The sequence below is a fragment of the Motacilla alba genome, chromosome 1A, assembly GCF_015832195.1.
Source record: "Motacilla alba alba isolate MOTALB_02 chromosome 1A, Motacilla_alba_V1.0_pri, whole genome shotgun sequence".
Lineage (NCBI taxonomy): Eukaryota > Metazoa > Chordata > Aves > Passeriformes > Motacillidae > Motacilla > Motacilla alba.
This window is the reverse complement of record NC_052031.1, coordinates 47,253,745-47,276,286: the sequence shown is the minus strand read 5'-3', so window position 1 is coordinate 47,276,286 and position 22,542 is coordinate 47,253,745. Positions and strand designations below refer to the sequence as shown.

At 43.8% G+C, this 22,542-nt stretch overlaps 1 protein-coding gene across 6 annotated transcripts in view; it reads left to right on the top strand.

The window, feature by feature from the left end:
* GRIN2B (glutamate ionotropic receptor NMDA type subunit 2B) overlaps window positions 1-22,542 on the top strand; it is a 224,926-nt gene that overhangs the window by 121,011 nt on the left and 81,373 nt on the right. For all 6 annotated transcript variants that reach the window (XM_038153482.1, XM_038153478.1, XM_038153480.1 and 3 more), the window contains one exon: window positions 8,436-8,550. In XM_038153482.1, the coding sequence (XP_038009410.1) occupies window positions 8,436-8,550 (115 nt within the window). The remainder of the gene's footprint in view (window positions 1-8,435; window positions 8,551-22,542) is intronic.

The following is a 22,542-nucleotide window of genomic DNA, read 5'->3' as shown; positions in this document are numbered from 1 at the left end:
AAAAGGATTTATTTCAGCCTTGCCTTGCTTCTGTCAGTGAGATGGACCTTTCTGGCAGATTTGAGTGGTTTTCCACAAGCAAAAATGTTCTGAAAGCTCTATAGGAAAACTGATGTGTTCACCTGTTTGCTGGTCTTGACTCCCAGGACAGAAACTGGAATGAGCTCCAGGTAAATAGCGAGATGCCCTGATGGCTGGCTGCACAGCAGCATTCCAGCCACCTTCAGAAGACCAAAGAGGTCGTTGGCATGCACATCTGCTTGGCCAGATTTTTTAAGCCGTGGTCCACAGCCATGTGAGATTTCAAGGGGATGTACAAAAATTATTAAGAAAAGTAAGACTACTGTCAGTGGGATTAAATTCACTGCACAGGGACAATAGTTCAACTGGAATATTTTTTTACAGCTCTTCAAGTTGACAGAGCTTGAAAGACATCATCCTGGGTGAAAAATCACTGAAGAGCCTCATTTGACTTCTGTTCTGTGACTGCTTCTCCAATCAATGATTGTATGACTACCCCTTAAGACAGATAAACAGATCTGAAGGACATCTCCTAACCTTTCAGTATTTGCTTTATTCTAGTGGTATGGCTTTCATCAGTGACCTGTTAGTTGGTGCCAAGACATAATTATGACCCATTGTCGGCTGTTCTAACAAATGTAATTTTCCATGCTTTTACTGCCCCATGTAAGCTGATTTTTAGTCCTTTCATATGGAAGAAATACCTTGAAAGCTATTTTTGCTTTGGAGAAAAGTGATATGTTATCTGTACCTAATGAATAAGGAAGGATGTAAAGGTGTAGCAATAAAAAATAATTCTTTAAAGAAAGTAATTGGCAGGAATTTAATAACTCTGTAAAGCTTTCCAGCTTGATCCAATTTTGGACTGAACATTTAGTTTTTATTTTATGCAGTGACTGTAACAATTTTGACCTTAAAGCTAATTTTCTATTAGATATTTTCTGTTACTTAAAGGTTTGGTGAGTCAGTTCAGAAGTATATTTGTTTTTATCAAAGCTTTTCTGGCTAAAAAAACCTTTCTGAGAATAGGCTGATTTCCTATGACATTTATAGATAGTTCCAGCTTTAACAGACTATACTCTTAGAACACTTCTCCTTATTTCTGTTTTATTTCCAGTGGGGCCAGAAGATGTAAAGGTATATTCTCTAGCTACTTAGGACAAAAAATAGATAAATTTAGAAGAAATCAGAATTTGTAAATCAAGTATTTGGGGTTTAAAAGGGATTTCCATTTAAAAGGGATTTCCATTTTGACATGGAAATCCTATATGCTGTCTCTTGTGATTAGGAGCGTGGGAATTTTGTATTCCTACTTCTCCTTTGCAAAACTTGAACAAAATATTCCTTTCCCTGCTGAGGTGATGCTGTTCCTTGTAGGATTCTTTCTATGTGGCACATCACAGATGCGTTTTAACTGGGACACTTTTCCACAGAAGAAAGGGTGGAAGGTGTCACACAACAGACCAGACTGTGTGGGAGCATGATGGTACCGGGAGCTTCATCTGCTGTCCAAAATTACTACAGTTTTCAGATCTTATATTTCTTTTTCTTGCTAACAAAACATTGACCTCTTCATGATAAAATGTTGTGGCCACATTCTTATCTCATTTAAAAAAGTGGTTTTGCCAGATAATTTTTCATGGCTCTGGCATTCGTGAAAATAGGTTAGTCAGGATGTCTGTGAGAAAAAATTGTCTTTGGTTGAAATTTCAAGATATTGCTGTGACCAGCAGAGCACACAGGGCAAAATCAAGATTTATCTTGCTCTTCTTCCCATGAACACATTCTCTTCTTCCCATGAACAAGTTACCTCATCCTATTGTATATTTGTTTATCCTACATACAGTCTGGCTTTGGGACTGTCAGCAGCGCCCTGGCAGAGGGAGTGTTAAATGCCACTAGGCCTGAATGGCACCTCTTTCCCCATTAGTGACTGCATAGGATGAAAAGCAAATGGGAGATCAGGTCCTGGATGACAATATGTAGACAGAGGAAGAATTTATTGTGAAAACTCTGAAGCTCACACAAGCAGCCTTCCACCTCAGTGTCATTACTGTCATGTCTGCACCGTGTTCCCTTTTGAGGGGTAATTCAGTGACCCTGCGCAATGACTCCCCCACCCTGTCTGCTTATGGATACCTGTCTGTGAAGCAAAACTCTGTGGTGCAATGATGAGTTTCCCCTTACATCCTCAGGAGGGAGGCTGGGGGCTGCACATGCTGCAGAAAGTGAGCTTTGCTTCTCATTCCCAGGAATGGTCCCGTCTCATTAGGATCAAGCAATGCATGTAGGAAAGCAGCCCTGCCATTGCTGTGGCTCCCTGCATCCTCCGAGGATAGATATATCCTCAGTCCCCAGGAGCTGTCATCTCAGAGTCTTTGTGAAATGACAAATTTGTGGTAGGTAAATAGAAGAAATGGGAAACAAAGTGGAAGCACAGGTTTTTTTTTTGGACTAAGAGAGGGATTGATAGAAAAGATTAATCCTTCCACTGTACATAGGAGCTTTCACTTGGAAGTCTCAGCACACATACACACTATTTTCAAAGCAACTTTGCTGAATATGTTGGAGAAAAAGCAAGGATAGTTCAGTAGAAATTTGTCTTCCACCAGAAATGGTTATTTCAGGGGTCAGGATCAAGCACCAAAAAAAATTAATCTTCCTAGAGGTGAGGGGCCAGTCTCAGTGGATTGACCAATATCACTCCATTGATGTCAGATGACTATCACTGATTTATTGCAGCCCAGTAGCTGCCCTCTTGTCTTCTAAAAAGGTGTGGACAGCAGAGACAAACCAAATTAATCTCTTACATCTCAGTTATCTTTTAGCCTGGGAGATATTTCCTAATCTAGATGATTTCCAAATATTTTTGCTTAATGAAAACAATCTTGAGCTCTGGGCATTTGTCTAAGGCTACTGGTCAGATTGATTCCCAGAAGTAATATAGGCTGTAGTCTGGGCAAATCTTCTGGTGCAGGATGCCTGTACAATTTGGAATTTCATAGCACTCTTTTCTACTCTTTCTTTCTTACCATGCATCTCCCCATATTCTCTTTCACTGACAGTGAAAGAGAAAGAAATAAATGCAGAAGAGTGAAATACCATTCCCTTAAGATTAAATTTTCCCAGTCAACGGTTGCTTCTATTTTTCTTTCTAATTTGTTTTGGTTTTGTTCTTCATAATAGCCTCTTGTTATATAAAATCAGCTGCACTCATGCCCTTTGCATGGAATCCTTTCACTCTAAATTGCACCTGACACCAGACAGATGTTACACAGATACAGCCAGCTGTGCCCACCTTTCACAACTCCATGAGCCACTGACAGTGCAGCAGCGTAAGGGACAGTGCAGGCCAGGGAGCAATGAGAGAACCTCTGAAAGGCTCTGCTGGGATCAGGATTTTCAGAACAGATTCCATGGTAAAATTTGATCAAAGGTCCAGGCAGAGCCTGTTTTTTACCTTTTTTTCGGGGTGAACAATTTGGTTTGATATCCTGTGGAGCCTGTCTTACCTCAAGAGAACTCCTGCATGCACAGCTGGGTCTGGATGGCTCTTCTGTCTGAGTTGGCTGTGCTCTGAGGCAGAGTCAGCCACGGAAATTTTGAACAATGGTATAGAGAAATAGTATCTGTATTATTTTAAGCCTTCCATGGGTTTGGAGAATGGAGGTATAAGTCAGAAGCAAAAGGGATTTTCAGCAAAAGGGTTTTCTCATTAAAAAAAATCAACAATACTTCAATCACTCTGATGAAGGCATTAACAGCATAGTTAGTGCTGGTTAAGTCTTTTATCTGTCAATCATTTGCCCTTTAAAGGTCAGAATTCCCATTTGTAGATCAATATACTGGTCCTAGACTCCCTTTTCCCTGTCCTTTGAGTCCACCCATCCTTTTGTCTGTCCATCCTTGTTCAGGAGCAGGCGGGAGGGATGGGCAGGACCCTGCTGCAGGGCTGGATTGATGTACTCTGCCCTGGTTGTTTGCATCAGGCAAGGCTGGGTTGGTCTTGCTGGTGCTGAGAAAGGGAATGTGGTTTGGAGCTGTGGGCACTTCTACTAAAATGCAGTAACATGCTTTTGCTTTTTTGCTCCTTCCTGGGCATGAAGTGGGTCTGTTCCCTGATACCTCAAACTGGTGAATTTTTAACACTGTCTCTAGGAGGAAAAAAGGCTATTTCACTATGCAGATTCTGTGGAGTAAAGGCCTTTCACTGCTTTCATCTCACTGCTGTTATGATTGGCCTCAGTTTTTCCCATTACAGTGAGATTCCAGACAGGACAATGGTGGTGTGCATCCCCATCCCTTTATCCTGCATCACATTCTACCTGCCTTTTACCCTGCAAAGGTAAAAGGTATCCCACAGTTTTTCCTTCCCCACTGTCCACCTACACCTTGTTTTTCCCTCGTGTGCTGGGCTGCTGAGATGACTCCCCAGTGCTGACTGTGGAGAGGCTGTTTTATTTATACGGTCTGTCTTATTCAGGGAAGCGATCGATGGAAGGATAATCACGCCATTTCAGACAGACTGCTTGTCTCACTGAAGCATAACAAGCCCTGACAGGATGCAGGGGAGGGTGTGTGTTTGTGTGTGTGCTGCATGCATGTGAGGCAGGGAAATGTGACAGAGTGAACCGATGCAATGTCCAAATTTGCCCCTCCAGTCAGCAGGCTTAGGAGGAGCCGATTCCAGGCAAGGCACTGGAGGCAGAAGTAGGAGTGGCTAGAGCTGATTTCAAATGTGTCTCCTTCACACCTGTCTCTGGGGCCAAAAAAAATTTGGTTAGCACCCTTTCTGTGTTCCCTCAAGCCCCCTGCACCCACCATCTGTCTCTCCAGGCTTTCTCCATCATGGCTGAAACCATTTAAAATGCCATCATCTCTCTGCTGATCCTAAATTGGCCATCTGATGTGGTGTTAATGCTCTATTAGCTATGCTTTAAAACACCCTCCTTTAACTTGCAGGGCTGAAAGATTTATGTCCAGGATGGGTGATGTTACCTCAGAGCCCAGGATGGGGAATTAGGTCCCCCTAGGTCTAACTTGCTTTGTGCCCAAGGGCATGTCCCTTTGTTCCTGCCTGCTTGTCCATACCACAGGGCTCGGGTGTCAGCCTGTTTCCACAGGCTGTGTATGTTTTGCTCTCACCTGTCTGAGTTTGGGCATTGCATCTGCTGCATCGCCACTGGGCTGGCAAAGGGCTCAACCCTTCTGTGCTTGCATCAAGTACTTCCAGAAATTGCCACATAAGCAAAATCTTTTGCTGAAAGGCGATTCTAGCAAATTAAATTAAATTTCCTGTGTCAGCCCCCACATGCCCTCTTTCTCTAACTCTCTCCATCTTGGAGTGCCAAACATGCAGGGATTAAGATTTTTACAGGCACAGTTTCCTCCTGGTTTACGCCACCTGCATGGACAACCTGCTTGCCCTCATGTTGTGCCCCCGTTACATCTGGTGGCTCAGTTCAGACATGTCAGGGAAGCTCTCAGCCCTCTGCTTGCCTGCTTAGGGACTGGAGTGTGTGTAGGCTGTAGGGAGGAACTAAATCCCCCTGGCCAGAGCAAGCAGCAGTGGTGCTGGTGTACCATGGCAGCACTGCTGCCGAAGAGGGTGACTGCTGCTGCAGTAATGATGGAGGGCAGAGCCACTCGACTGTGGCTGCCTTGCAGCATGCTGCTGACTCGGCCTGCCTGGGAGTCCTTCAAGCCCTGATGCTTTGTCACATAGGCTCAGTGCACCCGAGCAAGCCCTGCAGCTCCCTGTGAGCTGCTTTCACCCTGCATCCCTGTGTTAGCTGGCAGCATAGGTACAGGAGAGCAGGGAAAGCTGGGAGGTATGCCACTTCTTCTGCACTTCTCCTGTAAACTTTTGTAAACATATTGTTAATGGGTTGGAAAGAAAACACTCTGAAGAGTTATAATGCCAAATTTGGAGACTAATTTCAGTCATTAAGGTGTGAAGCAAGGGATTTTAGTGCTGCTTTAAGTGTAAATCTCAAGGCTGCTCCAAGGATTGGAGTCGCTGATGATCCCGCCTTGATTATTATTAGAGGTTCTAATCTTTCCAGTGAAAATGAGCATAAATGACACCCTCTTGTCTCATATCTGTTGCTGATTTCCGTGAACTCTTCTTGTCAAGCTGTGCAAGGGAGATTCCTGTAGTGGAATCATTCTTGGGTGTGAGGAGAAAGAGGGTTGAGAATGGTTTAATATTGGTGTTTATTTAATTAGATGTTGGCATTGCTTACTCATTACTGACATATAAAGCTGCAACTCCCATCAGGCTAATGCCATCCTCATCTTCTTGAAGCCTTTCTTTGTCTTTACTCTGGTGGCCAGTACAGAGAAGTCATGAAGTTGTAATCTTGGTCCACTGGAAGATCCGTCCCACCACCACCACCAGAGCCTTAATTAGTTCTTGTAGGGTGCACATACCTGGCAATGGTCCGTGCCTGGCATTCCTGAGTACCAGAACAATTCACACAGCTGGGGGAAAAAAAAAAAACAACAGAAGAAGAGCATGTGTGGTCCTGACATGGGATGTTTTATGCCATTACAAACAACTGCATGGCTAAGATTTTCCAGGTAGAGGATGTTTTGGGGTTCACTCAATGTTTGGGTTCCAAATGGCTTTGGTTTTTGGAAAATAACCAATAGTCTGCCTTTGAAAATTGTCCTGTTGCAGATGTTTCATGCTGGGCTCCCTTATGGCCGTATTTCCAATGCTGAACACGTCCCTTGAAGGTCACAACATGGAGCAAGTGTGGAATTTCCTTTAGAAATAAACATAATTGCTGATTGCACTTGGCAATGGGGAGTGAGTAGATGAGTTTGGTTGATTAATCGAGTTAAAACAAAAAAGTTTGAAAAAGGAAGAAACTAAAATAATGACCTGCTTTTTTATTTGTTTGAAGACGTTTCCCTGATACAATGATTTCATTAGATTAGCAGGGAGGTCTCTTTGTGCAGATAGTAGGAAAGCATGAACCCACCGAAAACCCAGATTTTTTTCCCTCTTATTTATTTTCTTGAAATTGGTTGAAATTGAGTTCATAAGGGACAAATTGAAGCTGAATATTAGGAAATGTTTCCTGATGTCATGGTGTAATAGAAAAGAAAACCTCTCATGTCTGTAATAGAAATGTTGCTTGTATAATTTATAGAACTGTGCAAAGTAGGGGAGTGTAGAGTCCAGGGGCCAGCCCTGCAGGCAGCTTGGTCACCTCTGCCTCTCATGGTGATGTGATGCTACTGGTGCCAGAGCAGATTTACAAAGGTAAAATCCACTTCATGCAACAGGATTGTGAATTGAAGTGAAATATATGAACAGGGTAAACTGTCAGAGTGCCATGGCGATGTCATATAAACCACTGAACTGTGAAAGGTGTATTTACCTCCTCTTCCCTACAGTGTATTTCTAGATGGTCTGACAGTTAAGAAAACAATAGACCTGATTCTATTTACAGCAACACCCCTTTAACATGCTCTCACAATGCAGCAAGGCCTTGAAATGAGTGTAGCTGTAATCTCAGTCCACTTAAAGGCCTTCCCTATTACCAGAGCTGAGTAAGGAGGCTTTAGGATAAATGAGATTGAAGCCTGGACTGTTTAACTGTCCATTTGTACAGCTGACATGAAATGCCCCAAGAGGGAGTGCCTTCTTCAGGAGTGATGGGGCCTTTCCAGACAAAGCGAATCGCTGATGTTGGCTGCAGGGCTGATCACCTTTTAGCTTGATTTTACTGGGTGTAAGGCTCGACTCTGTCCCTGGCAAAAAGGACTTTCACTCGACTCTTTCAACATTCTTATCCCTCTTCCTAAGCTCCTTCACTCTGGGCCCTATGAGGATCACTCTGGGCCCTATGAGATGTGCTGGCTCTAATAGGGATAGAGCTTCTTGCAGGTGTGCTGCCCCTTCCTCTGGTCTCCACTGCTTCCTGAGTCATTGCCTCAATATTTGGGCTGGGGGAAGGCTGTCTCCACTGCTTCACCTGTTGCCTATCACTGTCCTCCACTGGCGTGCAAAATCCCCTTTGGAGAGTGAGTGAAGTGAAGGCTATGGAGTGTGTTTACATATCTGATTGCTAAGGATCAGTCTGCCCTTTGAGGAAAACCAGAGACTGGGCACACATGTGTGTGTGACTTTTAGACATGCTTTTAGGAATCCATTGAGAGCCAACACAGTACATCACTTCCCTATCCCAGTCACAAAATGGGGGCAACTGCCCTTCCTTGCCTGATTGTCCCAATTTCTGAACTAATTGTCCTGTTTTTCTAACTCACTTCCTCTTCGATTTTCCATTGTTTTGCACTGTGCTTCTACCATCCTGATGTGAGCTGAAGAGGGGGGCAGGGTCTTGTTTTGGGTTTAGTTTCCAAGCATTAATGTTCTCCTTGCTTTCTTCTCTCTCCCACAGGTACCTGATCAATGTCACCTTTGAAGGCAGGAATTTGTCGTTCAGTGAGGACGGATACCAGATGCATCCCAAGCTGGTCATCATCCTTTTGACCAAGGAGAGGAAGTGGGAGAGGGTAGGATACGTTTGGTAATTCTCCAGCTGTGTCAGGGAAGAAGAAGGGGGAAGGCTCCAGGCAAATAATCCTCCCCACCCCTCTGTGCTTCTTATCAAGGGCTGGCAATCTGCTTCTTGTATCCCGGACCACTGGTATCTCCAATGCCCAGGCTGCTGTCTTCTCCATGCAGGATGCCATTACAGTCTTCCATTAGCATGCATAAAAAATTCATCAGCTTCCTTTCTGTAATCTCTGAACATAAGTTTTCTGGCCTTTCACAGAAGGTACCTCCTCTGTGCCATGAGTTTCAATGGCTGAGACAGAAAATATTTCTCTGTATGGCTTGGTGGCAGTGAAGTTCTGTACACTAAGTGACTATGATTGAGCTACAGTCATACTTAGTAATTCATGCCAGTATTGACTGTGATGATTAGCTATTGATGTATCTGGCCAGTGTCCCTTGCAATGGGATGGCGTATTAAGTAGGATGTGAACGTGAGATCATATTGAGTTGTTCAAAGATCCAAATTTGCATATTTTGGAATAATTTTCATGTAACCCAAAGCACCATTTTAGAAATGGTGTGAATTTCTGAGTTAGTGGGAAGTTTTGGTTCATTTCACCTCCCACATAAATGTCAGTGGTCCAGGCTCTGAACAAGCATTCCCAAAGGGTTTCTGTTGAAGCAGAGAGGGTAGTTTAAGGGCTAAGAAAATGAGATATAAAAAAAGTTTTGGGTGTGAGAAGTCAGAGCAAAGGAAAGAGAATAGATAGATATGAAGCAGGTCTGTGTGTGATCATGTGTATGGCTCAGAAAAATGCCCCTTTGCCCCACCATGCACAGAAAACTTTCTCTCCTTGCCTGCTTGTTCTCTGCATGGACTTGCAAGTGACTTGCTTGGTGAAAGTGAGGAAGAAATTAATGGGGAAATGAGAATGAAATGGGGAGCTGTCAGGGGAAGTGTATTCATAAGAGAGCTGTAGGAACAACTTGTGAATGAGACAGAAGAGCAATCACATGGGTGCCTGGCAGTCACTAGGGTCTTCCAGTAGTTGCAGGAATTTGGGAGGAAGGTGAAAGCCCCCAGCTTGTGCCTGGTTTCCAGGAGGACCTGTCTACCTCATGGTCTTGGCACTTTTCAGACCAGAAGAGGGTGTGTGGTCTGGGAGGTCTCAGTGGGCCAAGTCAGGCTCAGTCCATCACTCAACTTCATTAAAGCTTACCGGGAAAAGTCCAGGAGGATTTTGTTCCTAGCTGGCACCCCATTTGTTCTCACAGGGGAAAATTCCATCGTCAGAGAAGGAAAATGAAGCAGTAGCAGCATGAATCCTCCTAGGGGTTATTAGCAGGCCTGGCTGTGGGAATCTGTTGCTGGAATGCTTTGCAGTCTTTGGGGAGGCACAGCTAAATACAGTCCTGTTTTTATCTTGCCCGTCACATGCTTCACATGTCGCACCCTCAGTGAAGGCTTGGTGACTTCTGTCAGTGGTAAGAAGGGTTGTTCTGGGAGTGAATTTGTGGTCTCAGATGAACCAGACAATTAGTAGAAGGGATCCTGGTTATCAAGAGTGTTGCGGTTAGATCTGTGACCTGCTTGAGCCCTTTTGTCTGTGAGGACTACTTGGCATCCATTAAACCAAAACAATCCTTAATTTCATAGGAGCTGGGGCTGGACTGAAATGAGGCTATGATGAACTATGGTATTAGTGGTAAGAAAAACACGTAGTGCTTCCTGGACACAAATGTTTTATCTTGAAGTGGATGTCTTCCTCAGAGAGGATCAGATTATTATAAGTAAACTCTGAACTGGTTGAATTTTATGCTGGCAGGCTCTTTCTGGAAGACACTGAAGTAATCTCCAGCATGTTCTGATCACAGACCAAAACCTTTCATACCTGGAACCTCATGCTCTTTTTCTTTTTTTTTTTTTTCCATTCGCAGAAATGCAAACATAAAAATATAAGTGTGAAGCAGAGATCTTTGCGACAAAGATCATAGTTTTGTTCCATGTTTGCAAAGAGTGAGGCAACACAAACTGTTGGCCTTTAACAGCAGCTCCCAGGCAATGCCACAATACAAGAAATTATTAATATATTTTTAGCACATAATTCCAATACCTTTATAGTGCTTTGGAACATTATCCAAATTCTCACTAATTTTATGTAAATAGCAAGGTGCTTCATCCTGGGAACTTTTAGGCAAACAGGCAGTAGGAGACATGAGATGAAAGGCTGAATGGGAAACACTGATTTGGTCCAGTTGCATTCACTGTAGCTCAATCTTTGACTACACACTTATCTATAATCAGATGCTATGCCTGGAAGGAACATCAAGAGGTCAACTAGACCCTCCCTGTGCCCCAAGAGAGGGTTTAACTAGACTGAAATTATTCCTGACAGATGTTTATCTCACCTGTTCTGAGAGACCTTCAATGCTACAAATCCCATGAAATCCCAAGTCAATCTCTTCTACGGCTGCTTTCTCCTTACCCTGCTAAGTTTTTCTAATGTCTAACCTAGATTTCCCTGGCTGCAATTTAAGCCCATGAATACTTTGTGTCTCCCTAATGGACATAGGGAATTGTTTATTCTCTACCACTCTTATCGTCCTCATGAGTGTTTGAAGTCTTCTACCATGTTGTCTCCTAGTCATCTCTGGTGTAGGTTAAACATGAATTTGTTCAGTCCCTCTTAGTAGGTCATATTTTCTAGTCTTCTGATCATTTCTGTTAGTCTCCTCTGGATTTAGTAACACAGCTTGCAGCTCTGTACAGTTTGGTGCATTTAATTCTTGAAAGATGGCAAATGGATTTTGAGGGTATGTCTCATGGAGTATATATAAAAAGATATGTTTTAAAATAGGTGTGAAGTCTTCCATTTTCTGAGCAGCAAAGATCCAGACAGTGATTGAACTGTTTCAGGATTTCAGGTCTGTGAAATCTTTTGTGATTTTGATTTTTTTTCCCCAATAAATATCTTCACGACCTCACCAGTTATTTCAGAACAGAAATTAATTTTCCAGAGGCACTGCAACTGCCCCCAAACTCTGATGATTATAAATCTCCTCATGAGTTCTTCAGACAAACTGAAGCCTTGTAGGGCTGACAATCATGAAAGAACAAGGAGAAAATTCAGTTTCTGCAAGGGGGCGGTAACTTGAGCTCTCCTTGTCATAACCATGAGTAATGGTTCATCATGATGAGCAAATGCGCTGAATTTCATTCACTTCTCTGTACTCTGCTCCTTGGGGGCAGAACGCTGCATGCCTTTCCACACTACTGTTTCATCAGGTGGTTAGTAAAGCTCTTTGCTTCACTGGTCAGATAGCCTAGGTGTGTTTTGGGTGCCTAGATGCCCCTGTTGCATTTATCATGGAGGTGCAGGTATGCAGATGGAGATGGTGGAGGATGTCTACTCTTACGCCCCATGAAGGACTATGCCTCAATGCAGTGATGACTGAGGGCCAGATGTCTTGCAAAGTGAGCCAGAGGGTCAGTACTACACTAGGTTTTGTGTCAGTGGGTTGTGATATTTTGTGTGGGAAGAGATTTCACACAGTATTTTTCTTCACTATTTGCCTTTCTCTTCTGCTATCTTATGATCCCACATATGATGAGAACTTAGTTCTAGGTTCATGATCCCTTTGTGAGAGCTAGCAAGTGCTGCTATCTCCAGCTCTTGCTTACATCCTCCTTCTCTACTGAGTCCTATCCCACTAGCTCCCTGCCAACAGTCCTGTCCCATTAGCTCCCAGATCCTCCCATCTGCTTCCTCACTTTCCCCCAGCAAACCTGGGGGTGACACAAATGTTATGAACTTTGGGGCCCTCTTTCAGATTCCTTCTCTACTTTATTTACCAGTGAGTTTGGCATCACTTCTATTGCTAGTTTGTGCTTAGCCTCTCTCTCTTAGGTGTGTCCCTGGGGATTCAGAGCACCTTTCCATGAGGCTCATGACACCAAGTTCTTGTGCCACCCCACAGAGCCCTTTGATTCACAAGTTCCCTCCATCTCTTACCAAGCATGCCCCATTCACTCCTCTTCCTGTCTGGACAAGCAAAGCCCCAGGTGGTGGTTTTGGTCAGGGTGCCACTACAAGCCATCTTAGAGGACAGATGGGAAACTTTTGATGAAAGATTCATTCTCCTTTCGGCATGTACTAATCCTCTGCTCCTATCAACCTTCACCCTGCTCAGCAGATAAAATTTTTGCCTGCTGCTGGTGCTATAATTATCAGCACTTGACTTTTGAACTCTTCAACTCCAGCAGGGTCTGTTCTGCTTCCTCTAACCGTTGGTGTGACCATGATTATAAATTCACAGGCAGGCTGCTCCTAGCCTGTACCCTTACACCATTGTACACATTAGTGCTCCCTGGGAATGGGGCCATTTGCTGTGACATCCTCTCAACTGCCTCAGTGACTGTAGGGACTGAGGACTTCCTTCCAGGACTTCCTAATGCTGCAGCAGTGAACCCTGTGACCCTGTCTTCAGCTTGGGACAGAGCACCATTATGCCCATCTATGTCTGGGAAGAGTTCCCCTGAGATACGGGACGGAGATACAGAAAGAAAAGAATGATTTAGAAAAGAAAAATGAAAAATGAAGATTTCTCTTATCTAAAAAAAAAACGAGGAAAGAGAACAAGATAAATTTTTGGACACCTAAATGATTGTTGAACAAAGGACATACTAGTCAGCTGCTTTTCATGCCCCAGTAGGGAGAAAGAAAAAGTTGTCTTGCTAAATTGTCAAGCAGAAAGATTTCAGTTAGATATGTAGGGAGCTGTCTAAATTTTGGCATGGTGAGACATGGTGAGGCTCATTTGCTGGTAGAGGTTCATTTGCTGGAGTATATAGAGAAAAATATCCAACAGTGCAGGATCTCAGTCTATCTTGTCCTGCCTCCAAGCTGGTGGATGCAGTAAGTGATCTCTTGTGGTTCTCTGCCTGCCTACAATTCTGTGATTAGATGAGCAAGACAAACCTGAAGAGTGTCTCACAAAAAGCAGCTTATTTCATAGGAGAGGCAACCCGGGTTATGGACAAGCTGATCAGCAGAAACTTCAAGCCTGATCCAATGAGGGCATAATTTCTTCAAGATTCCACCATGAACCTTTTGTACGAGCAGGCAGTTGGGCATATGAAGGCTATTGTGCATGTCTATGAACAAAAGCTCTTACGGAGACACTTTTCACCTCCTGAAGTCGGCACCTTTGGGGAGCTGATGAACACCACAGAGACACTGAAGAGGCTGTAGCATTTGATGATGATGCAGCCTTCAGGCCTGATCTCTTACTGTGCATTAAAAGAAATATTCACTGTCATCTCTTTGTGTGCTTCAATGTCCCAGTGGCAGAAATAACAGGGGAGAGGACTGAAAATACGATCAGTATTCTTTGCTTTCAGTAACAGTCCATGAGGTACTGACCACTCTGTGAAGAATCAATATGAATCATGTTATCCTATCTGTTACATTGCTTAGCAGAAGGAAGAACTTCGATTTTTTTTCACTTTCTTAGAGAATATAAGCCTCCTTAAAGAAGGCTCTTTAAAAATAGGAGAGGAACAAGAACGTAGGGTTGTGAGGTGAAAACTGCAGCTGTACAAATCCAAGTCTTCTCTGAAGGCCTTCCCCTGCCTTTAGAAAGAAAACTAGATGTTTTGAGGCAGTTTCTTCCTCATGTTGTCTGGTGCCCACCTAGGCAAGCCTTGCACATGCATGCTTGTCTCCATGGGGTAGAAGTTACTGCCTTTGGTCAGGTTCTGCTCTGTGTGTGGAGTTCTGGCATCTTGCCTGTGTGTCCAGGGAGTAAATGATTTTTTTATTCCCCCAACTCCTTTTGCTGTGAGACAAGATTGGATTGTTTTTGCCAATCAGTCTTGTTTTGCTAATTTTGCTGTGTACATGGGGATTTATGACTCATTGTCCCTGGGGAGAAATGGCATAGAAGTTTGTTTAAACCTGCTCAGAGTAGGAGACTGATTCTGTTCCCACAGAACCAGTTGTTAGAAGGATATATCTTTTCTTAGGGCAGAGGGACTGTTCTGGATTCAAGCACTTACGGCTGAAATTAGAACGGGAGTCTGTACATGCATTTCCTCCCCTTATTTTTAAAGTCTTCTTTCTGGACATGTCTCTAAGAGACCATAATTTGCTGAATGCCTTACTTCTCATTAGACAGCAGACTTGCATCAAAGAATGCATATTTTATGGATATCCCACTCCCAAGTGAGTGTCCTTTAGGCACCTGATCTAGGTCACATCTGATGGGTCTGTTTATGACCCTGATTCAATCAGACAACCAGATGGCTTTATTTGTGCACCTATGCTGCATCCACTGCCAGGATTTGGCCTGACTTCTCACAGTTGCCCAGGATCTAACTGTATGTATTTGTGGCTAATTATGGCCATGTTAATCTTACACCAGCTCCTAAGGAGAAGGACAGATTCAAGTGCCACACAAAGCCTTCCTTATCAGAGGATAAATAGAACTATCTTTCTGAAAAAGCCTTCTATATAAATCTTGCAGATACGCTGGTCAAACTGTGTCTTTGCTGGATTATTGCATCCTGCAATAATAAGCTAGTCTAGCTCTGACCAAAGAGAACATGTTGGATGTCTCTTCCTAACCACTGTGTGTTATGTCATTATAAGCTGTCCGCTCTCTTTGCCTCTTGCTGAAGCAGTTCCTGACTTTGCTTGAATTTTGGAGTGTATTTGTATGATTCATGAGCCTGCAGAAAAATATTCTGGCTCTTCTCCACCAGACCGTACTCCCTTGCTACTGGAGGGAATTCTTACATTGAAACAATGACAGCTTCTTGGAAACACCTTGTCCTCTTATGCAAATCAGATATTGGAATATCTGGAGATCTTTATTAAGCCCAGGCTGTAGTTAGAATGCCTCCTACCATTTCTCTGCTGGTGTAGCTGATGAGGGTGATAGCAGCCATCTGACCTTTACTGGGGTTGCCAACCTAACTCCTTGAACAGGGGATCCTGGAGGATTGTGCTTGGTGTACTAATAACAGCATGGGATAAGAACATCCAGCTACAAGGGAAGACTACCCTCACCTCCATTGTAGTCCACATGAGAACTCTTGTCTGGAGCTTTCTTTGCTCATGCCACAAAGTGAGAAGTGCTGCTGTAACCCTTTGCTAGTGTGTATGCACCTCTTGCACATCATCATGGCTGTCCCCAGCGCTCAGTTATGGCCTTGGGACTCTGCTCTGCAGGGAGCTGAGTGAACACCAACAAAAAAGGTGGCTCCTACCCCAAAGTGGTTACACTTTAATTACAAGACTAAAGGTAGCAGATGGATACAGATGGACCAACGGGGGAGTACAAGGGAACAATCAGACAACATTAGTCAGCATGGTAGGCAGCAGGCTTTACACACCAACTGCCTAACTCCTGTGAAGGCTTTGGTAGGCAGTGGAAAATTATAACTGGCTTTGTGCAGGCTTATGGGAGCCTCATTGAGAGTGTGAAGGGCAGACAGGGAAAAGCAGTAAAGGTGCTTGGAGAGCTGCAGCTGAGACGGTGCAACAGCTCAAAAATACCCAATGCTGATGGAAAATTTCCAGTCTTCTTAATATCTGAGGGGATAATCCTAACTTTACAGAGAACCAAAAATCCTCTAGTAAGGCCACGTCTTTCAATGCAGCACAAACTCCCAGTACAGGGCTGATGTGCTAGTGCCAGAGCCACATTGCTTCTGGTTGAAACCCTTGTGCTTGCCAGCAGCTTGGAGATTTCTATGGCACGTCAGATGCTGCTGTGTATCTGTGTTCCAGTGTTTCATTGATTGTGGGAATGTTTCACCTCAGCATGTTGAAAATAAACATAGATATCTTAATGCAGGAGATAGCTGATTTGCTATGGGAAGATGAGCTTTCAGGTATGGTTACAGTAATTACATATTCCTGTCACAGCACAGTATCAAGGATCCATCCTGTCATCATCCCCATCATCCCTGATGAGTCTATAACATCCTCAAAAAACCCGAAACCCCAAAAAAACCCCAGACCAGGGATGGTGATTTGATCTTGTCCCTGATTTCAGTTTGAACACAGGAGTGATTTTTCCCTGAATTCCATGTACAAGTGAGCTAACTGAAGTGGCTGAGGTCACTTGGCTTGTTCAGCCTGGAGAAGAGGAGACTGAGCAGAGACCTCATAGCAGTCTCACAGAATTCATGGCTTCACGGAATCACAGGACATTTGGAGTTGGATTGGACCCACAAGGATCGACCCACAAGCGCAGGTGTTCCTCACAAGGGGAGGTGGCCAGGCAGACACTGATCTCTTTTCTCTGTGACCTGTGACAGGATGCAAGGAAATGGCATGAAGCTGTGCCAGGGGAGGTTTAAGCTATATATTAGGAAGAGGTTCTTCACCCAGAGGGTGTCTGGGCACTGAAACAGGCTCCCCAGGGAAGTAATCACAGCACCAAGGCTGCCATAGTTCAAGACGTGTTTGGACAATGCTCTCAAGTATATGGTGTGATTCTTGGGATGGTCCTGTCCAGGGCCAGAAGCTGGACTTCAGTGATCCTTGTAGGTCCTTTCCAACAGAGGATAGTCTAAGATTCTGTGATTCTGTGACTATTTATCAGCCCAACAGTAATTACTTCATCTGTACTCCACTCAGGAGTGACGTGAACAGGTCATGTATCCTTCAATCCTGGAGACTTGCACAGCATGCCCACTTTCACTTTCCCTTGCTTTGTGCCCAGTCATCTACTGGAAGTCACTTCAGGGAGTCTGTAGCACTGAGGAGTCACACAGGTGCCATTGGAAGAAGAAGTTTATTTTCTGTTGCTTTTGGTGGCCAGACTGTGCCATGAAAAGGCAGCTGAAGAAAGCATGGAAATTTAGGCAGCTTTAAGATTTGAAATGCATAAAGAGATGAGGGCACAGAAAGCTAGCAGCCAACCAGACTGAGTCTGGAGAAAGAACTAGCAGAGCTGCAGCTGAAGGAGACTCACAGTGAGTGAACGTGCCCTCAGTGCCTAAGGGTGTGTTTTCATCTGTTCAGTTGCATTTGCTTGAAACTGTCTCATGTCAACGACATCTTTGCTTGGCCTGTGAATCCTTTGCTTTTTCTATTTTTACATTATCTGAATATTATTAACTGGAGGCTCTATTTTCCTTCCATGGGGCTTGAGAGAAGGGAAGTGCTGCATATTCATAGGACCCTATGTTTTTCTTTCTTTTGTCTTTTTCTTTCTCTTCCTCCTCCTCCACTTCTCTATTTGTTTTGGTAAGATTTTGGCAGTTTGATTTTCCTGCAGTAAAAGTCTGGTCACATTTGCCTCTGAATTAATTTGAAATAAGGTTTTCCTAATATGAAATGTCTCAGACATTTTTCAGTAAGAAATAGCTTGTTTGTTTTGTCTTTTGGCTTGGTTTGTTTCTCTCCTCTGGTGTTGGTTCAGTGTTCCCATGCTTGTTCTCACATGCTCCTTGTTTTGTGTTTGAACCCTGGTTGTATGTGGTTGACTTGGCTTGATGCTGAACCGCATCTTGACGGTATTTTTTACTAGACCAGGACAGTCTGTTCCCTTGTGGTCTTCTCCGCACTGTTACGTGTAAACTTCTCTGCTGTTTTTCAAAGATATTTCAGTGTTAGAGCTGTGGTTATCACTGGAGCTACTCTGTCCTTGAGTTACTCTCGCTGCTCATGAGCTCTGGCATGTGCTCAGTGTCATTGATTTGAGCATACAATATGTTCAGCATCGTTTGTTTTCCCTGTGCCTGAACTGTGTTTTCCCCAAGTCTGTATTCAGACCGCCTTTGGTAATGTTAGATCCCGGCTCTGACTCTTGCCTTGCCTCGCCTCGCAGTGGTGTCTGAGATTCTGTCACCATCCTTTGGCCTTTCTTCCTTGTGAAAGGACCTGGCATTTACTGACCTGGGTTTAATTCTAAAATGTACTGGGAGTTGTGCTGTATTCTGCTGACTCAGCAGTTTGACAATCTTATTTAATTTCCTTCTGCTGGGCTAGCTGCATGCTGCAATGTCTCCCACCATGCCAAGCCTGAGAGGCTGTTTGACAGCCGTTTTCTTGTTCCCCTTTAAGCTTTCAAATTGGTCTGCATTTTGTGTGGCAGCTTCTGGTGCTCGTTTCCCTTAGGTTTATTTCCTCAGTTCCCGTACACGATAATGACTTACATTTCTATTGTTCCTTCCTTCGAGAAGGATCCTAAGCACTTTGCAAAATTAACATAGAGACAACATTTCACTATGAGTAACATTCAGCTGCTCTTGTGGTGGAAAGGGGTTAGGCTGTTTAATGATGCAAAATAGCGCTGCACAACCATGTAAGGTAAGGAACAGGAGTCTCAAACAGAAGGAGGCGAGGAATTTTTAATTCGATTCTGGCCAACTTTGTCGACAAAGTCTGTTTGTGGGGAAAATGACATGGATCATTAAATAAGAAGAGTGATTCCTGTGTCCTTCTCTTTCCAGATAATAAAGCCCAAGCCTCAGAAATATGATGGGAAGAACAAAATGAGTGCGAAAAAACATAGTTCAAGATCAATGAAAATACTAATTTTTACCAGATATTGAGGCTTTATTTTGAAGTTTTATTGCTGTAAATGAAAAGGGACATCTTGGTGTTTTCATACAGACTCACAAAAGCCTTTAGGTACCGTTCACAAAGGTGATGTGGAGGAGAAAATGGCAGCATTCCCCCAGAAACCAGAGACTCGTTAGGCAAACAGTCAGGATGGACACTAGGCAGTGTGAAAATTGTATTCAAGTAATTTCAGCCTGACTCAGAATGGAGGCTTAAACTGTGGTCTCTGTCACCTCTCATAAGAAAGGTCTAGCCTTTGGGACTGGGATTTTATAGTTTATTTTATTTTTTAACTTGATACTTTATTGCTAGTGAGTACATGAAGTGTCTCTGCAGATGTGTGTTTTGATCCAAATTTCCATGACTGGTAAAGAACAGGATTTTTTTGTGTGTGTTGAATGACTGACTTTGGTTAGTGGAAAATTCTATAAAGCAAACAAGCCTGTGTTTAGATGGAAGAAATACCTGGATTTAGATTGCAGTAATATCTTTAATGTTTAAATTTTTTTTAATTGTTCATATCTTTCTTCGAAAAATATTTTTTTGCACAGCTTCATCAGAGCGCCATTTTGGTCAGCGGTGGAGCATGAAATGTGGGCACTTATGTGACTGGAGAAACTGCAGAGTGAAGTGTAAATGCTAACAGGTGTTGCACATTTTTTTTGTTCTCCCCTTAGATCCATCCTGGTTTATGTAATCATGTGGTTCTTGAGAGGAAATAGCCTTTGCTGGCAAATCAACTTATATTGGGTGCAGCACTGGACAGCAGAGACGTGCTGCAAGTTTTCCGGTCTAAGCAGTGTCATACAACAGTCTCACCATCCAAGCTGGGAGATCTGGAAGTAACAGAGAGTCCATTCTGCAGTCTGCTGCTGGAGATCAGCACCAGCACGCTGAGTTAACTGTTTGCTCTAAGCATCATCTGGGTGCTTTAAGAATTCAGAATTGCTCAGGTCACTTCTTTCAGCGAGTGCTTTACTTTTGTTCTTTTTTAGAAGTGGGAACTATTTGCTTTTCTTCTTAGATGTGTGCTCATTTTCACCAAGGCCAGAGTTCTTTGTATTGCTGCATTAAATTATGTTTGCTTTGTAAAGACTGCTGGGATTATGGCAGCATCTCATTTCTGTAGCTTTTTTCGCCTTTGACAGGGGCTACCTGTGGACATCTGCTTTCCTTGAGCTTGTCCTGTGTGTATAGATCAGCCTGCATTTGTAGTTTCCACCAGGTTCATGCCCTGTTCCTTTTCTTACAGGTTACTGCTGTTTGAGGTCTCAGTTTTTGGAAAGGCTGAGGAACAGACCCATAGAGAACTCCCGGTGTCTCTATTTGAACGTTTGTCCTATCCATGCTCTGTCTCCTATTTGGGTCCAGAATAAGTTCTTTGTGTTCATAAATTTTCCTGCTCATTGCCCAGACACCTTGCTCCAGCCTGGGACTAATGGAGACACTGTCTTATAAATAAATAAGGATTAAAAGAGTACAGTCTAGTGAAATCAGCACTAGGAACTTTCTCCATTAAGAAGTCCCCTTTCTCAAATAAACACTCTGAAGAATTCCCAGGGTTTATTGTGCAATGTTACTTGAACTTTAGTTAAAATCTGTTTTCTCTGGCTCACCTGTGTCTCACTGGACCTTTGCCTGGTTCCAGAGGGTAGATTTTCCCCAAATATACATTTTTGCTAGGTCGGGAGTATGATAATTTTCTGCAAGTGTTTGAAGGAATATTCAATGAGAAAAGGAAGGACTTCTTTACGACAGTCCAAGTGAATGTAATTAAAGAGTAATGGGAGGCAGAGGGTAGAGCAAAAATGCACTTAAATGTAGTATCAGAGAAGAGTGGGTTCTTTTAGAAGATACAGAACAGTAGTCTGATGTACATGCTGGGAGCCTGGTTGCTGTAACTGTTGACTATGGGACAGGACAAACCACACGGGAGGGAGATGGAGAGGAGACAGCAGAGATATCCACCAAATTTTTTATTTTTATTGTTCCATGTCTGTCAGTGTGTTTCTCTAGAAGGTGAGCAGCACAAATCCCCCTTCCCAGGAGAAACCCTCCCTCTCCCAGATGTGCTCTTCCCCCAGGAGTCCTGCCTGCCTTCCTATGGGCAGGAATGTAGAAGAAATTTCCTTTCCTTGATGGGGGCAGGTGCCATGACAGAGAGAGAGAGGGCTGAGAAGCCCCTGATACTCTGAGGAGGCTGGCAGGTCTCTGCACTGCTTGCTTTGTGCCTGCATGGGTGGAATTTTCCAGGATCATCCCCCTCTGCCACACCATCACTTTGCAAATTCCAAGAAATGCAATTCATGAAAATGCATTCTTAGCACACAGCTGACATGGTCAACATCTGCTATCCAAAGAGAGTGCTGCGAGAGATTTCAAATTGCTGCACTGTGGAAAAAAAATACTTGGGGTAATTATAGATACCTAACAATACTATTTAATTTCTTCTGCCATATCTTTCCTACATAGTGGATCTTATAATGCTTCAGAGAGCTGAATAATTCTGACAGAGGGCAGTGAAAGGGGTAGGTAAGGGAGGAAAAAAATTCCCCGTGATTTCAGCTGGGATCTGAAATGAAGGAAATGTGAGCAAAAGATTAGGCATTTTCAAGTCCTGCTCCAGAAAAGGGGCCTTTGCCTTTTTTGTGCAGTGCCTGCAGGAGTAAGTAGAGGATATGGATGATGAAGGCAGCTGAGGAAAGCAGGACCTCCAAGCACAGTCTCACAGGTCAGGGGGAGCTTAGCACAGAGCCTTCCTGGTACCTGGGGTGCTGCTTGACACTACTGCTCCTGAGCAGGCTCAGAGCTTGGGATCCCAGGAAAAAGGGAAGGGAAATTTATGAGGTTGGACCTGTGACCAGTCACGAGACTGACTCTTCCAGTCAGCAATTCAAAGTGCCTAAAAGTCAGCCCGGCTCAAAAGCACCTTTGCTTCCTCTAGTACAGAGAGAACCTGAAAAGTCCAACCTCAAACAGGCTCAGTTAGGACGAGTGTGGGTCCTGTGGGTCTCCTCTCTACTTCACAAGTGCTATCGCTCTGTTGGCACTACATTCCCGAGGTCCCAGATAAGCTGTGTGTGTCCACAGACTCCTCCAGGCAGCACAGGGCCAGCTGCCGGGATGGCCTGTCCCCCGGGAGGTGTTCACATTCCCTCAGGGCTGCTGCAGCAGAAAGAGCACTGCAGGGGAGACTTCAGAAGAGGCTCAAGGGTTAAATTGGTGGGCCTGTGGGAAGGTCAGAAGATGGTTTAGGAGAAGCTCTCAGAGACTAAGTGGCACATGTGAAGGGCACAAGAGAAACATGGAGAGCAGAAGTGGGGAGCAGTGGGCAAAACCAGAATTTGGGGATATTGGATGTCAGTTCTGGCACCAGAATAGAGGCACCCAGGAGAGGGGGCCCTTGGGGACTGTTGAACCTCTCTG